Source organism: Engystomops pustulosus, chromosome 11 (genome assembly GCF_040894005.1).
Source record: "Engystomops pustulosus chromosome 11, aEngPut4.maternal, whole genome shotgun sequence".
In the NCBI taxonomy this organism is placed as follows: Eukaryota; Metazoa; Chordata; class Amphibia; order Anura; family Leptodactylidae; genus Engystomops; species Engystomops pustulosus.
Window position 1 is genome coordinate 73,163,489 of NC_092421.1, and position 17,109 is coordinate 73,180,597.

At 46.6% G+C, this 17,109-nt stretch overlaps 1 protein-coding gene across 1 annotated transcript in view; it reads right to left on the minus strand.

The window, feature by feature from the left end:
• ABLIM1 (actin binding LIM protein 1) overlaps positions 1–9,405 on the minus strand; it is a 139,362-nt gene extending 129,957 nt beyond the window's left edge. Inside the window, exon 1 of the mRNA XM_072129368.1 lies at positions 9,265–9,405. Coding sequence (XP_071985469.1) covers positions 9,265–9,277 — 13 coding nt within the window. The 5' untranslated portion in view covers positions 9,278–9,405. The remainder of the gene's footprint in view (positions 1–9,264) is intronic.
• Between the last annotated feature and the right edge of the window lie 7,704 nt (positions 9,406–17,109).

The window sequence follows — 17,109 nt, forward strand, 5'->3', positions numbered from 1 at the left end:
TATAATTGTAGTTCTAGACAATTTTTTGTCCCAGTGACAATTGTAGTTTCAAAATTTTATGCTGTAATGGGACCAAGGATTATCAATAAAGGACAATACAGCTGATTATTGCAGCCTGGGACTATAGTAACATCCAAAGAGGTCACAAGGGGGCAGAGGGGGTCCTTCTTTAACTAGGGGTCATCTGCAAGTTGGGTGTCCTTAATTAGGGGACCACCTGTACTCCAGTACTATATACCTCCCCTATACTATATACTCCAATACTATATACCTACCCCTATATACTATATACTCCAGTACTCTATATTTCCATCTATACTATATACTTCATTACTATATACCTCCTCCTGTACTATATAATCCAGTACCATATATCTCTCCCTATACTATATACTCCAGTACTAAATAGTGTACCTCCCCCTATACAATATACTCCATTACTATATTCCCCTATTTACACTATACTCCAGTGCACAGTGCCCCCCTCCTCTTCTATCAGGGGGTCCCATCGCCCACTCCTGGGCACTTCCTCTGAAGTCTCTGATATGAGCAGAGATCCTGCTATCAGCTGTCAGAGTTCCTGGTATTGTTCATAAAGCTGAGATTTCTGCGGCGCCAACATTCACCAGGAGGAGTGACGACAATTCGGGGAAATGCTGGGGGCTGCAGATTGGATCTCTAACATTTCAAATGGAGTCTTCTAGCATAGAGAGGATTAATATTTTGGGGTTTATCTTTCACCCTCAAGGCAAAGTAGATTAATAATTAATTACAAAACACAAAAGCTTCAGAATGTAACTTTCAGTGTTTTCCTGTCTGACACATTGAGGCGTCACAATGTCACAAGGTGACCACTAAACAGAAACCAAATGTCACCCTTGAAGCAAGTAACAGTATGAGACTCCAGGTCCTGCAGCTGGCGCTCACCCTCTGGAGGACCCGCCACATAATCCATCAACACTCCTGCGGGGGCGCTGCAGGGAAGACAGCACATACTGTACATAGTACAGCTGAAAGAGATACCTGTCCATCAACCAAAAGATGAGCGAGGATGATGTATGTCTGCCCATTTATAAAGATAAGAGAAAGAGAAAACCTAACAAAAAAATCCCTTCTCATAGGCTGCAAACTTGTAGAACCCTCACTCCTATCGTTTTATATTATTACTTTATAATGACTTATTTCACAGCTCTTACAGTAAAGAACCAGCTCCTGTGGCATCTCTACTATGGATTCCCAGCTCTTACAGGAAAGAACCATCTCCTGAGGCATCTATACTATGGATTCTCAGCTCTTACAGGAAAGAACCAGCTCCTGAGGCGTCTATACTATGGATTCCCAGCTCTTACAGGAAAGAACCATCTCCTGAGGCATCTATACTATGGATTCCCAGCTCTTACAGGAAAGAACCATCTCCTGAGGCATTTATACTATGGATTCTCAGCTCTTACAGGAAAGAACCAGCTCCTGCGGCGTCTATACTATGGATTCTCAGCTCTTACAGTAAAGAACCAGCTCCTGAGACATCTATACTATGGATTCCCAGCTCTTACAGCAAAGAACCAGCTCATGAGGCATCTATACTATGGATTCCCAACTCTTACAGCAAAGAACCAGCTCCTGAGGCGTCTATACTATGGATTCCCAGCTCTTACAGCAAAGAACCAGCTACTGAGGAGACTATACTATGGATTCCCAGCTCTTACAGGAAAGAACCAGCTCATGAGGCAAATATACTATGGATTCTCAGCTCTTACAGTAAAGAACCAGCTCCTGAGGCAAATATACTATGGATTCTCAGCTCTTACAGGAAAGAACCAACTCCCGAGGCGTCTATACTATGGATTCCCAGCTCTTACAGCAAAGAACCAGCTCCTGAGGCATCTATACTATGGATTCTCAGCTCTTACAGTAAAGAACCAGCTCCTGAGGCATCTATACTATGGATTCCCAGCTCTTACAGGAAAGAACCAACTCCTGTGGCATTTACACTATGGATTCCCAGCTCTTACAGTAAAGAACCAGCTCCTGAGACATCTATATTATGGATTCCCAGCTCTTACAGGAAAGAACCAGCTCCTGAGACATCCATACTATGGATTTTCAGCTCTTACAGTAAAGAACCAGCTCCTGGGGCATCTATACTATGGATTCCCAGCTCTTACAGCAAAGAACCAGCTACTGAGGAGACTATACTATGGATTCCCAGCTCTTACAGGAAAGAACCAGCTCATGAGGCAAATATACTATGGATTCCCAGCTCTTACAGGAAAGAACCAGCTCATGAGGCAAATATACTATGGGTTCCCAGCTCTTACAGGAAAGAACCAGTTCCTGAGGCATCTATACTATGGATTCCCAGCTCTTACAGGAAAGAACCAGCTCCTGTGGCATTTACACTATGGATTCCCAGCTCTTACAGTAAAGAACCAGCTCCTGAGGCATCTATACTATGGATTCTCAGCTCTTACAGGAAAGAACCATCTCCTGAGGCATTTATACTATGGATTCTCAGCTCTTACAGGAAAGAACCAGCTCCTGCGGCGTCTATACTATGGATTCTCAGCTCTTACAGTAAAGAACCAGCTCCTGAGGCGTCTATACTATGGATTCCCAGCTCTTACAGCAAAGAACCAGCTCCTGAGGCATCTATACTATGGATTCTCAGCTCTTACAGTAAAGAACCAGCTCATGAGGCATCTATACTATGGATTCCCAACTCTTACAGCAAAGAACCAACTCCTGAGGCATCTATACTATGGATTCTCAGCTCTTACAGTAAAGAACCATCTCCTGAGGCATTTATACTATGGATTCCCAGCTCTTACAGTAAAGAACCAGCTCCTGTGGCATCTATACTATGGATTTTCAGCTCTTACAGCAAAGAACCAACTCCTGGGGCATCTATACTATGGATTCCCAGCTCTTACAGTAAAGAACCAACTCCTGAGGCGTCTATACTATGGATTCCCAGCTCTTACAGCAAAGAACCAGCTACTGAGGAGACTATACTATGGATTCCCAACTCTTACAGCAAAGAACCAGCTCCTGAGACATCTATACTATGGATTCCCAGCTCTTACAGGAAAGAACCAGCTACTGAGGAGACTATACTATGGATTCCCAGCTCTTACAGGAAAGAACCAGCTCATGAGGCAAATATACTATGGATTCTCAGCTCTTACAGGAAAGAACCAGCTCATGAGGCGTCTATACTATGGATTCTCAGCTCTTACAGTAAAGAACCAGCTCCTGAGGCAAATATACTATGGATTCTCAGCTCTTACAGGAAAGAACCAACTCCCGAGGCGTCTATACTATGGATTCCCAGCTCTTACAGCAAAGAACCAGCTCCTGAGGCATCTATACTATGGATTCTCAGCTCTTACAGTAAAGAACCAGCTCCTGAGGCATCTATACTATGGGTTCCCAGCTCTTACAGGAAAGAACCAACTCCTGTGGCATTTACACTATGGATTCCCAGCTCTTACAGGAAAGAACCAGCTCCTGAGACATCTATACTATGGATTTTCAGCTCTTACAGTAAAGAACCAGCTCCTGGGGCATCTATACTATGGATTCCTAGCTCTTACAGGAAAGAACCAGCTACTGTGGTGTCTATACTGTTGTTTGTTTCAGTGTATTATTAAAGAGTGTGCAGCACTGATCTCTCCAGACCTGCAGGGTTTGTTACAGTGTTTCAGTGCAGGTAGGAGCTCTGAGACAGAAAAACAAAGGTCACACAATTCTGTGTAGTATGATAAATTCTAGTTATTGTTCATTTCTTGCATCTATCAATGAGGACAGAATTATCATTCTCGGTCGCCCCCCTCGAGTCTCCACCCGGACGCCCCAGGAATGCAGAATTTCCACAAAAACCTCTACAAACACAAGGAGGCTAAGTACACATCCTATATAAGCGAGGACCGAGCCGCCATTCACCCTCCTTATACACGTCAGTAGAAGGATTCTTCATTAACCAACACAGATCCCCGGCCTCCAGGTGACCTCCTCTGTCACTATTCAGCTTATACATTGTAGAAAAGCTAGGTGAAGCCAATATGGTTGCCCCAGATCTTAAAGTGCCCGCCACCCAATGTTCCCATATTCCTGAAAAGTGACTAACCCGCACATTCACAGCTCTTACAGCAGAGAATCAGCTCCTGACACCAACTACTCAGCACATTCACAGCTGTAACAGTAGAGAAGGAGATCCTGACATCAGCCACTCCACACATTCACAGCTCTTACAGTAGAGAATCAGCTCCTGACATATGCTACTCCACACATTCACAGCTCTTACAGTAGAGAATCAGCTCCTGACATATATTACTCCACACATTCACAGCTCTTACAGTAGAGAATCAGCTCCTGACATATGCTACTCCACACATTCACAGCTCTTACAGTAGAGAATCAGCTCCTGACATAGACTAATGCACACATCCACAGCTCTTACAATAGAGAATCAGCTCCTTACATAGACTAATGCACACATCCACAGCTCATACAGTAGAGAATCAGCTCCTGACATATACTACTCCACACATCCACAGCTCTTACAGTAGAGAATCAGCTCCTGACATATACTACTCCACACATCCACAGCTCTTACAGTAGAGAATCAGCTCCTGACATAGACTAATGCACACATTCACAGCTCTTACAGTAGAGAATCAGCTCCTGACATAGACTAATGCACACATCCACAGCTCTTACAGTAGAGAATCAGCTCCTGACATATACTACTCCTCACATTCACAGCTCTTACAGTAGAGAATCAGCTCCTGACATATGCTACTCCACACATTCACAGCTCTTACAGTAGAGAATCAGCTCCTGACATAGACTAATGCACACATCCACAGCTCTTACAATAGAGAATCAGCTCCTGACATAGACTAATGCACACATCCACAGCTCTTACAGTAGAGAATCAGCTCCTTACATAGACTAATGCACACATCCACAGCTCTTACAGTAGAGAATCAGCTCCTGACATATACTACTCCTCACATTCACAGCTCTTACAGTAGAGAATCAGCTCCTGACATATGCTACTCCACACATTCACAGCTCTTACAGTAGAGAATCAGCTCCTGACATATGCTACTCCACACATTCACAGCTCTTACAGTAGAGAATCAGCTCCTGACATAGACTAATGCACACATCCACAGCTCTTACAGTAGAGAATCAGCTCCTGACATATACTACTCCACACATCCACAGCTCTTACAGTAGAGAATCAGCTCCTGATATAGACTAATGCACACATTCACAGCTCTTACAGTAGAGAATCAGCTCCTGATATAGACTAATGCACACATCCACAGCTCTTACAGTAGAGAATCAGCTCCTGACATATACTACTCCTCACATTCACAGCTCTTACAGTAAAGAATCAGCTCCTGAAATATGCACTTCAGGTGACCAGTCCAAAGATTCACAGCTCTTAGAGTACTAGCCCCTGGCCGGCCGCACCAGGAATGCAGAATCTCTACCACAACATCTACAAACAAGCGCAAATACAAGGAGCCTAAAGTACACATCCTACAGGAAGGAGGTGCGAGGCAAGGTAACACCTGGTGGAAGACAAGACGTTACCGAAAAGGTTTATATAAGTTTTAAAAAAAAACACTCCAGTAATATCACTGCAGCTTCTTTACACTGGTGGAGGGTCTGCTTCCTGGGACCCCGACATATCAGTGCATCACCTGGGAACCTGTCAGCAGGTGTGACCGTGCAGACTGTAGCCAGTTTTAGGCATTATCCCAGGAGAGTTGTGTAGTCATACTGTTCTGTTATACATTCCCTTTGTTAGTAGCAGCAGGACTGTGATAGATCAATGTATATTCCAGGATTGTAACTTCTAATTGCACTGTCCTCACACTGCTGTGCTCTGTGCTCGGCAGCCAGTGTATTGTATTGTAACTGGAGAGGTGTGTGTAATCACACTTTTGTGTCATGTGGTATACTCGGGAACGGTTAGTGTGAACCAGTATACACGTGGCCGGTTATGGTGGCGCCGAGTTACGTGGTGGTGTTTGTGTTCCAGCAGCCGTTCGTGGAGGTGATTACAGACATCCTCCTTCCTTCCTGTGTGGTATCACATTCTACGATGTGTTAATGTTGCGTCTGGCGCTGCGGCAGGTGTTGGGGGGTAATTAACCAACAAGTGACGAGACGCCTCATCCTTAATGACCTGACTTGATAATCGCTCCTCTGGCATTACAGCCGCCAGGAGGGAACATGGGGGAAAGCGTAAGTTCCTGGGCCAAGACTGAGCTGAGCTGCACTACTGCCTTTAACCACCAGGTGAGGGGCACTTTTTTTTTTTTAATGTCCCACAAAAGTGCAAATTTTGGGCAAACCCTCATAAACATTTTCCCGCACCAGCTGGGGAGCAGAATTTTTTATTTTGTTGTAAAAATAAGAAAACTCAGAGGATGCTTTGCTGAGTGGGTGAAAAAGTAAAACATTTTTGCAGAAATCTACTAATTTACTAAGGGTCCTGCCGATCGCACTTTCGTTGGATTTTAGAAATTGTCGGGATTTGCACCGCTATGACAGCTATTTAGAAGGGGACTATGTCACACGCGATTGGATTTTGGCGCAATCACAGCGACTTTCATGCAACAGAAATCGGGGGGCGTGCCGTAGGACGATCCGACTGATTCGGACTGAGCGCAGGATTTATGTTTAAAATTGTGTCGCAAGCCCCAGCACTTACATGCACCAGGAAGAAGATGGTGAACTCCGGTGGACCTGAGCGGGGAAGCGGCACATGCAGGATATCAGGTGCACGATCTTAGTGAATCGCCGCACAGTGGATTGTCGTTGGAAGAATGCACTTCGGATGAACTCCTCGGACAGGTAAGTAAATGTGCCACATTATGTATTAGAAAACTTTTTTGAGCAGTAGTATCATACACCGGGCTGAAAAGCTAACAATCACAAGACGCACTGCAGACCGTGACACAACAAATAAGTAATGCGTTACCCCGCCCCTTTAATATGATGGCCACACCCCAACACCAACATTAATCACAACCTGAGCCGGAAGTGGATAGAAGACTGCTGCCTAGAGGGTGCTAAACTTGTGCCCATACAGAGGTGCCGCCCTGTGCACCCACAATACACCACCCAGGACCCTGCACAGCAAACAAGAATTTAGGTGGAATTTAGAAAGGCACGTCCAGATCCCTGTAGACAGTAGGAAGAGCCCCAGTACAGCAGTATCCCTGATCCAATATCACAAATACAGGACAGACATTGTCATTTCATGTGAACTCAATGACCTCTCTGTGCAACAAAACCGCAGCAGAAACCGCCATAAGTGATACACTGTAACAGATCTCATACAAGACTCCCATCACATCATGATAAACCAGGGACATTACTCACAGGTCCAGGTCCCCCCCGACTGTGGTATCTTCTTATATTTGTTATCTATGGCATCCTTCCTTCCAAAATCAACTTTTATCATCATTCTAATGAGCCTGAAGGGTTCTGGGGTGTGTTACCAGATTCATAGATTGTTACACTGCTCCGTATCAGCCGGTTATAATCTTAATCAGTGGGGAGTGTTCCTGTTCAGTGTAACAGCCTGTAAAGCTACAGCAGGGAGGGGCTCTGGTTATGCCCCCAAGGGACCCTTCAGGCTCATTAGCATAATAAAATGAATTTAGAAGGAAGGAGGCCATGGATAACAAATATAAGAAAATTATCAGTAATATAAGAAGATTTATCAGCGTGTCTGGTATCCTGATGGATTTTGCTCTTCAGGATAGTAGAATATCACACTGCGCTGCATCCACGCGACTATGGAAAGTTTCCCCAAGTGATCCCCCGGACAGATGAGCCTGCAGCGTGTCCGATATTTCCAGTCTGCTGAGTTACACAGATGCCCCATCCTCCACCCCACGCTGTATGACCGCACAGGGTCTATAGGGGCGCACACCCCCCAATGGCGACCATGACGGTTGTCACTTTCCATCACTGGATATAAATAAAAAGTGTTTAAGACTGAAAGATTGAAGTTTACTGACCATATGAACAAAGGGGCCCCCGGTCCAATCTACCTCCGGTAATCTCCACCACCCCCAGTACAATGAGGCTGAACATTCTACAGGGCATCCAGGGCCAATTCCCAGATATCTGGAGATTATAACAGCCCCAGAGCGTTATAAGAGTGATAACTGCAAAATCACAGCAACGGCAAAAAGTGTGAATACAACCCAAACAGTTCTGAGCACTGAGGATACATTACATAAAACAGCGACCCCCTCCCCCCCCCCCCCCAGGGGCTCCTGAACTTACAGTCACTCATCCCATTAAAGAACACTGCAGTCACCGCTTCTCAGGATGAAATGGCTGATAACAGAGAGTAATATATTGTATCCACTGTACAGTTACCTCTCCCCAGGATGAAATGCCTGATAACAGAGAGTAATAGATTGTATCGCCCCTGTACAGTCACCTCTCCCCGGGATGTATTGGCTGATAACAGAGAGTAATAGATTGTATCCCCCTTGTACAGTCACATCTACCCGGGATGAAATGGCTGATAACAGAGAATAATAGATTGTATCCCCCCCGGTACAGTCTCCTCTCCCCGGGATGAAATGGCTGATAACAGAGAGTAATAGATTGTATCCCCCCTGTGCTGTCTCTTCTCCCAGGAATGAAATGGCTGATAACAGAGAGTAATAGATTGTATCCCCCCTGTGCTGTCTCTTCTCCCAGGAATGAAATGGCTGATAACAGAGAGTAATAGATTGTATCCCCCTGTACAGTCACCTCTCCCCAGGATGAAATGGCTGATAACAGAGAGTAATAGATTGTATCCCCCTGTACAGTCACCTCTCCCCGGGATGAAATGGCTGATAACAGAGAGTAATGGAGTACATTATATAAATAGATTGGATTCTATGTCTTGCAATGGCTGATAACAGAAAACAATAGATGGATTCCAAGTAGAGTCTGCACGTGTACTGCCCCTTTAAGTGGTGCCTCTGTGCAGTCTTCTTCACCTGTAGACTCTGGAGCTGTCAATCAGGAGGAGCAGAGTCTGCAGGGGGTCAGGAGCTGGACAGAGCCCGGGTTGCAATGGTCTGCAGCCCCTCATCACATGCACAGTACTGCAGCAGTACGGCACAGCACTGGGCACGGTGCGATCATCTGCAGAGCCCAGCGCCCAGGCTGCAGAATGCTCTGCACCAGTGTCATCAGCCGCAGCAGCACAAGGTGAAGGCCACTTACCTCTCGCAGACATGATGGGGGAGGGGGCGATGGTGGATGTGAGGAGGATGGAGGGAGCGCACAGGGATCCCCGGCTATGGAGGGAGGGTCCGGGAGCTGCCCCTCCTGTGCCGGGAGAAGGAGGAGGAGACACAATGTATCAGTGCGCGCACCTGCACAGGGCACAGCACCCAGCACCCATCACACATGTCATGTACCCAGACACTGCACCCAACACACATACGCCGCACCTATCACACATGACATGTACCCAGACACTGCGCCCATCATGTACCCAGACTCTGCACCCATCACACATGTCATGTATCCAGACACTGCACCCAACACACATACCCCGCACCTATCACACATGTCATGTAAACAGACACTGCACCCATCACACATGTCATGTATCCAGACACTGCACCCATCACACATGTCATGTACCCAGACACTGCACTCATCACACATGTCATGTGCCCAGACACTACACCCATCACACATGTCATGTGCCCAGACACTACACCCATCACACATGTCATGTATCCAGACACTGCACCCATCACACATGTCATGTATCCAGACACTGCACCCATCACACATGTCATGTATCCAGACACTGCACCCATCACACATGTCATGTATCCAGACACTGCACCCATCACACATGTCATGTGCCCAGACACTACACCCATCACACATGTCATGTATCCAGACACTACACCCATCACACATGTCATGTGCCCAGACACTACACCCATCACACATGTCATGTATCCAGACACTGCACCCATCACACATGTCATGTATCCAGACACTGCACCCATCACACATGTCATGTATCCAGACACTGCACCCATCACACATGTCATGTATCCAGACACTGCACCCATCACACATGTCATGTACCCAGACACTGCACCCATCACACATGTCATGTATCCAGACACTGCACCCATCACACATGTCATGTATCCAGACACTGCACCCATCACACATGTCATGTGCCAAGACACTACACCCATCACACATGTCATGTGCCCAGACACTGCACCCATCACACATGTCATGTACCCAGACACTGCACCCATCACACATGTCATGTATCCAGACACTGCACCCATCACACATGTCATGTATCCAGACACTGCACCCAACACACATGTCATGTACCCAGACACTGCACCCATCACACGTCATGTACCCAGACACTGCACCCATCACACGTCATGTACCCAGACACTGCACCCATCACACATGTCATGTACCCAGACACTGCACCCATCACACATGTCATGTACCCAGACACTGCACCCATCACACATGTCATGTACCCAGACACTGCACCCATCACACATGTCATGTGCCCAGACACTACACCCATCACACATGTCATGTATCCAGACACTGCACCCATCACACATGTCATGTGCCCAGACACTACACCCATCACACATGTCATGTGCCCAGACACTACACCCATCACACATGGATATACAGGCAGGGGGCGGTGCTGTGACTACCTCTCACACAGGATATACACAGAGGCTCAGGCTAGTTGATAGCAGTTATAGATGATGTTCCTTGCAGTGATTCATCCTCTTGGATTATGTATTATACTCCAGCAGGTTATGTCCTGCCCCCCAATGCTGAGAGGTGAAGACCTGAACCTGCACCAATCAGGCGGCAGTGTGGTGACACAAGGCAGTAATAAGTAGCTTCACTTTCATCGCCCTTGGAGTGGCGGAGCCGGTTTGATCACTTCCCTCTAATATTTTCATTCTTTTATATGATTGACAGTTTCTACCAATAATAAGGAAATTGCTTTGGATTGTGGGGATTAAAAGGCACATTGTGTGCCGGAGCGGTGAGACCATGGCGTCATCCATCCCTCCAACATAGAAGAGGTGCCTCACCCCAAATAGTCCTCATTAGTGGTGTCATGTATGGAAGGTCTGGGGGGCAGCTGCCACATCACAGAGCTCAGTCCCGTGAACATGCTGCCCCCTACAGGCTGAGGCAAGTGTGGTCTCATGCACGCTGTGACTAGTTTGTAGCATAGGGCTAGACTTTTATTAGAAGTATAAAATTATTATCCACAACTCCCTATAAGTCTGTCCACCGCCCGTTAATCATAGAGCCCACATCACTGTGACTGTACCCATGAGCCCAAAATTATTCCTTTCTAATACAGAGCTATAGACATAGGGGCACGTTTACTTACCCGCCCGCGGAGTTCACTGATTCATTGTCCGGCAACAATGCACATCTGCCACAATTCACTAAGATCGCCCGCCCGATATCCTGCATGTGTCGCTTCCCCGCTCAGGTCCCCGGAGTTCATAATTTTTTTTAGTGGTGCAAGTAAGTGCTTGGGCTTGCGACACAATTTGAAAGTTAAATCTGGCGCTCAGTCCGAATCAGTCGGATTGTCCAACGGCACACTGCCTAAATTGTGTGGTATGGAAATCAGCGCAGCTGCGCCAATAAATGATCGCGTGCGCCAGTGCAGAAACATGATAAAGACCTGTGCAAGCCGTGTATTCCCGAAAATTATGCACAGTCCAACAAAAGTGAGCAGCGCGACCCTTGGTAAATGAGCCCCATAGAATACAATATATAATTCTGGCTGCAATCAGCCACCACTAGGGGGAGCTCAGCAGGGCACTGCATTATTCTAGTTCATCGCATAGAACATATTCTGTAAACCTCTAAGACTATGAGCTCCACTCATCTGCCTCTCCAGAACATTTTCTGTGGCCAGTTCTTTTACACCTTACAAACCATCTTTGTACCATTTCCTCTCCCTCTCTTCAGACCATTGTTATCTATTCTTATCTCTGTCTCAGAAAACCATTAGTCTGTTGCTGCAGCTGCTATTCTTCATCTCTTCAGCTCATGTTATCTATTCTCTGTTGCAGGTCATCTCCTCCATCTCTCCAGACTACTGCTGTATCTCTTCGCCTCCATCTATCCAGAGCACTTCTGTGTTCTTCTTCTCCATCTCTCCAGAGCACTTCTGTGTTCTTCTTCTCCATCTCTCCAGAGCACTTCTGTTTTCTTCTTCTCCATATCTTCAGAGCACTTCTGTTTTCTTCTTCTCCATATCTTCAGACCACTGCTGTGTCACCTGTCCTCCATCTCTCCAGATCACTACTGAAGCTCTTCTTCTCCATTTCTCCAAAGCACTGCTGTATCTCTTCTTCTCCATCTCTCCAAAGCACTGCTGCAGCTCCTTTCCTCCATTTCTCCAGACCATTGCTGTAACACCTCTCCTCCATCTCTCAAGGGGAATGCTGCAGCACCTCTCCTCCATCAATCGAGACCACTGCTGTGGCCCCTCTTCCCCATCTCTCCAGACCACTGCTGTAGCTCCTTTCCTCCATCTCTCCAGACCACTGCTGCAGCTCCTATCCTCCATCTCTCCAGACCACTGCTGCAGCTCCTTTCCTCCATCTCTCAAGGGGAATGCTGCAGCACCTATCCTTCATCAGTCAAGACCACTGCTGTAGCTCCTGTTCTCCATCTCTCCAGACCACTGCTATAGCTCCTCTTCTCCATCTCTCCAGACCACTGCTGTAGCTCCTCTTCTCCATCTCTCCAGACCACTGCTGTAGCTCCTCTTCTCCACCTCTCCAGACCACTGCTGCAGCTCCTTTCCTCCATCTCTCAAGGCCACTGCTGTAGCTCCTCTCCTCCATCAACCTAGACCACTGCGGTAGATCCTCTTCTCCTTCTCTCCTGACCGCTGTTGCAGCTCCTCTTCTACACCTCTCCAGACCACTGCTGCAGCTCCTCTTCTCCTTCTCTCCGGACCGCTGTTGCAGCTCCTCTTCTCCACCTCTCCAGACAACTGCTGCAGCTCCTCTTCTCCTTCTCTCCGGACCGCTGTTGCAGCTCCTCTTCTCCACCACTCCAGACCACTGCTGTAGCTCCTCTTCTTCTTCTCTCTGGACCGCTGTTGCAGCTCCTCTACTCCACCTCTCCAGACAACTGCTGCAGCTCCTTTCCTCCATCTCTCAAGGCCACTGCTGTAGCTCCTCTTCTCCACCTCTCCAGACCATTGCTGCAGCTCCTTTCCTCCATCTCTCAAGGCCACCGCTGTAGTTCCTCTCCTCCATCAACCTAGACCACTACTGTAGATCCTCTTCTCCTCTCTTGTGATGCCAGAAGCATTGTGTTTGGCATTGCAGCACCTCTTCCTCTGCCTTCCGTTATGTGACTATAAAATTAAGCCTTGGACCCGTGTCTGTGTCCTCCCCCAATCTGATGAAGATGAAATAATGTTTGACAGAAATGATTTAATCTGGTGTAAGTGCCGGATGCCACAACACTATGCTGGAGAATTCCACAATGTCCAAGGTGAATGATGCAGAACGGAATGCTGTGCGCTCCTAGGACGCTGGTATAATGAGCGTCACATGATATCTGTCAGCAAGAGTCGGGCCCTTTAAGAGATTCCACTTTAGTACCAGCGATAAAGCTGTATAACGGAAGTGACCTGGATTTATGCAACAAATGCGCCAGTGGATTCAGACATGGATTCACATCAAAGTCGTTTATGACAAGGGACTTTGGAGGTGAAGGTGGATAGTGCCAGGTGTCATCAGCCTAAAGCTGCCCTGGGAACAACCTGGGGTCTTAGTCTGGGTCAGAAGTTTAGGACCATGGATGGGAGATTAGGACCCAGTGCAACATCCTCCACCAAGACCTGACCTTTTGGACCTGGGTGCAGCTGGATTCCTTTGGTACCTAAGTGGTCATGGTCACTAGATACAGATGGAACAGGGCTTGTCCACACCGTGCAGGTGTCCAACAGGTGAACTGCAAGAAAACGATAAATGTCGCTGGTGGATGGAAACAGTTCTCCCTGGAGCACTTCCAATGTATGTGTGAGGATCCCGGATAGATGGTAGTGGGAAGGCACTTGATGCGGCTTCCCGGGATCACCCTGAGACAAGAGATGTGAAACATCAACTCACGGTTCCTTTATTCCAGAACACCAACTCGACAAAGGCAACACGTCATGGTAAAAGTCTAACTGGTCCCAGGTCACTGGTTGGATTGTGTTCAGCAGAAGGTGCTCACAGCCTGCTTAAAGTATCTTTAGGCTGGAGAGATAAGGAGGTGCTTTAGCAATGCTCCAAAGCTCTTGAAGGTAGAATCCTGCACCAGACCATGTGTCTAGATTACATCCACATCCTCTTATGCGGAATCAATCTAAGAACTAGTAATGGGTCGACACAAAGAGCCGCCTCTTTCGCCCGAACAACGCGAGTCGGCTCTCTTCAGTGAGCCAATAGCTAACTTAACCCCTAATCAGCTCACCATGCCCCCTTTACCCAATAAAATCTGGTTAAAAGTTGAGAGGGGTGACTGGCTGGACTGAGGTACCCGATCATATATTAAATAGGGATCCGTTCAGTAGCCAGCTAAGCCGGCTCTACTTAGAGAGCATGATCCAGCTTACTAAAAAGAGCCGGACTTTCCTTCACTTCTAAAAACTCCCCTGGAACTTTCCAGCTACAGGGGGTTTTATGAATTTCCCTTTGGGGTGACAAGTTCCATTATCCAAACAGGGACCTTCTTACAATATGGAAATAACAAATAATAAACATCCTAATGTAAAGATTTTTCTTCCCAGGCAGAATACAGCTGCAATACCGAATATAGAAAGTAGATGGCACCGTTACTAAGGAATGAGTGTATCATGTTGAGGGCAAAGGTCTTGTTCTAAAAAAGGAAACTTTCTATGGAACTATACAGATTGTAGGATTAGCTGGCCATACTTCACCTACATATACAGGGCATTGAAAGCGTATAGACCCGTCCGGCGAGCCATTACACCAGTACCAATGTCATGGTTGTGATGGACCTCAAAGGTATCTAACACCTGATCCACAGAGGTCCACGTCCACAGAGAGCAGTACCATTCCCACACCGAGCGGTCTCTGGAGGTGGTCGCGGACCTTTGATGGGTAGTTGGATGGTCATCTTGCTCAACTGTCTACATGAACTGGGAAACATCAAAGTGCCACAGCAAATAGAACAAAGTCCCAATCCCTATACTGTGGGCTATCAGAACCCTGGTCCAACTCTGACTAGATGTAAGGGCTGACTATAGGTTGGAGACAACAAGGAGTGAGCACAGTCACAATGGGGCAGATTTACTTACCCGGCCCATTCGCGATCCAGCGGCGCGTTCTCTGCTCTGGATTCGGGTCCGGCCGGGATTCATGAAGGCAGTTCCTCCGCCGTCCACCAGGTGGCGCTGCTGCGCTGAAAATCATCTCCACGCGCCGGAATGCACCACCTCGGACCAGGTGAAGGTAAGCGGTCCCCAAGCGACACTTTTTCGGTTTTTAAATGCGGCGGTTTTTCCGAATACGTCGGGTTTTCGTTCGGCCACGCCCCCCGATTTTCGTCGCGCGCATGCCGGCGCCGATGCGCCACAATCCGATCGCGTGCGACACAATCCCGGGGCAATTCAGGTACAATCGGCGCAAATCGGAAATATTCGGGTAACACGTCGGGAAAACGCGAATCGGGCCCTTAGTAAATGACCCCCAATATATCAGGGCATTTTCTACTAGGAACAGATATATTTGGACCAAATCAAATTTCATAGATGATCTTAATGAAACTGACCTGATGATGGAGCAGATTCTGCGTTCCTTCAGGAGAAGCCGGTATTAGGTAACTGCAGGTGTAATTGTGTTGAAAATTATCATTTTACTATTCTGATTTTCCAGAAGCAAAGAGTTAGGATTTCATTTTTTATGCTGCAGATGGGACATGAAATATCAGCATTGTGTATGTAGGAATAGCACATCCCACATGAAGCCTGAATTCTTACAACATACACTGTAGCAATGTTTATCTGTGATTTATTATGAGGGAAAATCTAGAATCCACAGACAATACATCACCTTCTCCAGCACTTACACTGATCACTGCTATTCACATAGACAACACTGACACCTGCAGGCAGAACGGAGAATCACACATCTGCACCACAACTCAAAAATGATATATGTACAGCTGGTATAACCTGGGGATCTCCTGTATATAATGATATATGTACAGCTGGTATAACCTGGGGATCTCCTGTATATAATGATATATGTACAGCTGGTATAACCTGGGGATCTCCTGTATATAATGATATATGTACAGCCGGTATAACCTGGGGATCTCCAGTATATAATGATATATGTACAGCTGGTATAACCTGGGGATCTCCTGTATATAATGATATTTGTACAGCTGGTATAACCTGGGGATCTCCTGTATATAATGATATATGTACAGCCGGTATAACCTGGGGATCTCCTGTATATAATGATATATGTACAGCCGGTGTAACCTGGAGATCTCCTGTATATAATGATATATGTACAGCCGGTATAACCTGGTGATCTCCTGTATATAATGATATATGTACAGCCGGTATAACCTGGGGATCTCCTGTATATAATGATATATGTACAGCCGGTATAACCTGGGGATCTCCTGTATATAATGATATATGTACAGCTGGTATAACCTGGGGATCTCCTGTATATAGTGATATATGTACAGCCGGTATAACCTGGGGATCTCCTGTATATAATGATATATGTACAGCTGGTATAACCTGGGGATCTCCTGTATATAATGATATATGTACAGCTGGTATAACCTGGGGATCTCCTGTATATAATGATATATGTACAGCCGGTATAACCTGGGGATCTCCTGTATATAATGATATATGTACAGCTGGTATAACCTGGGGATCTCCTGTATATAGTGATATATGTACAGCCGGTATAACCTGGGGATCTCCTGTATATAATGATATATGTACAGCTGGTATAACCCGGG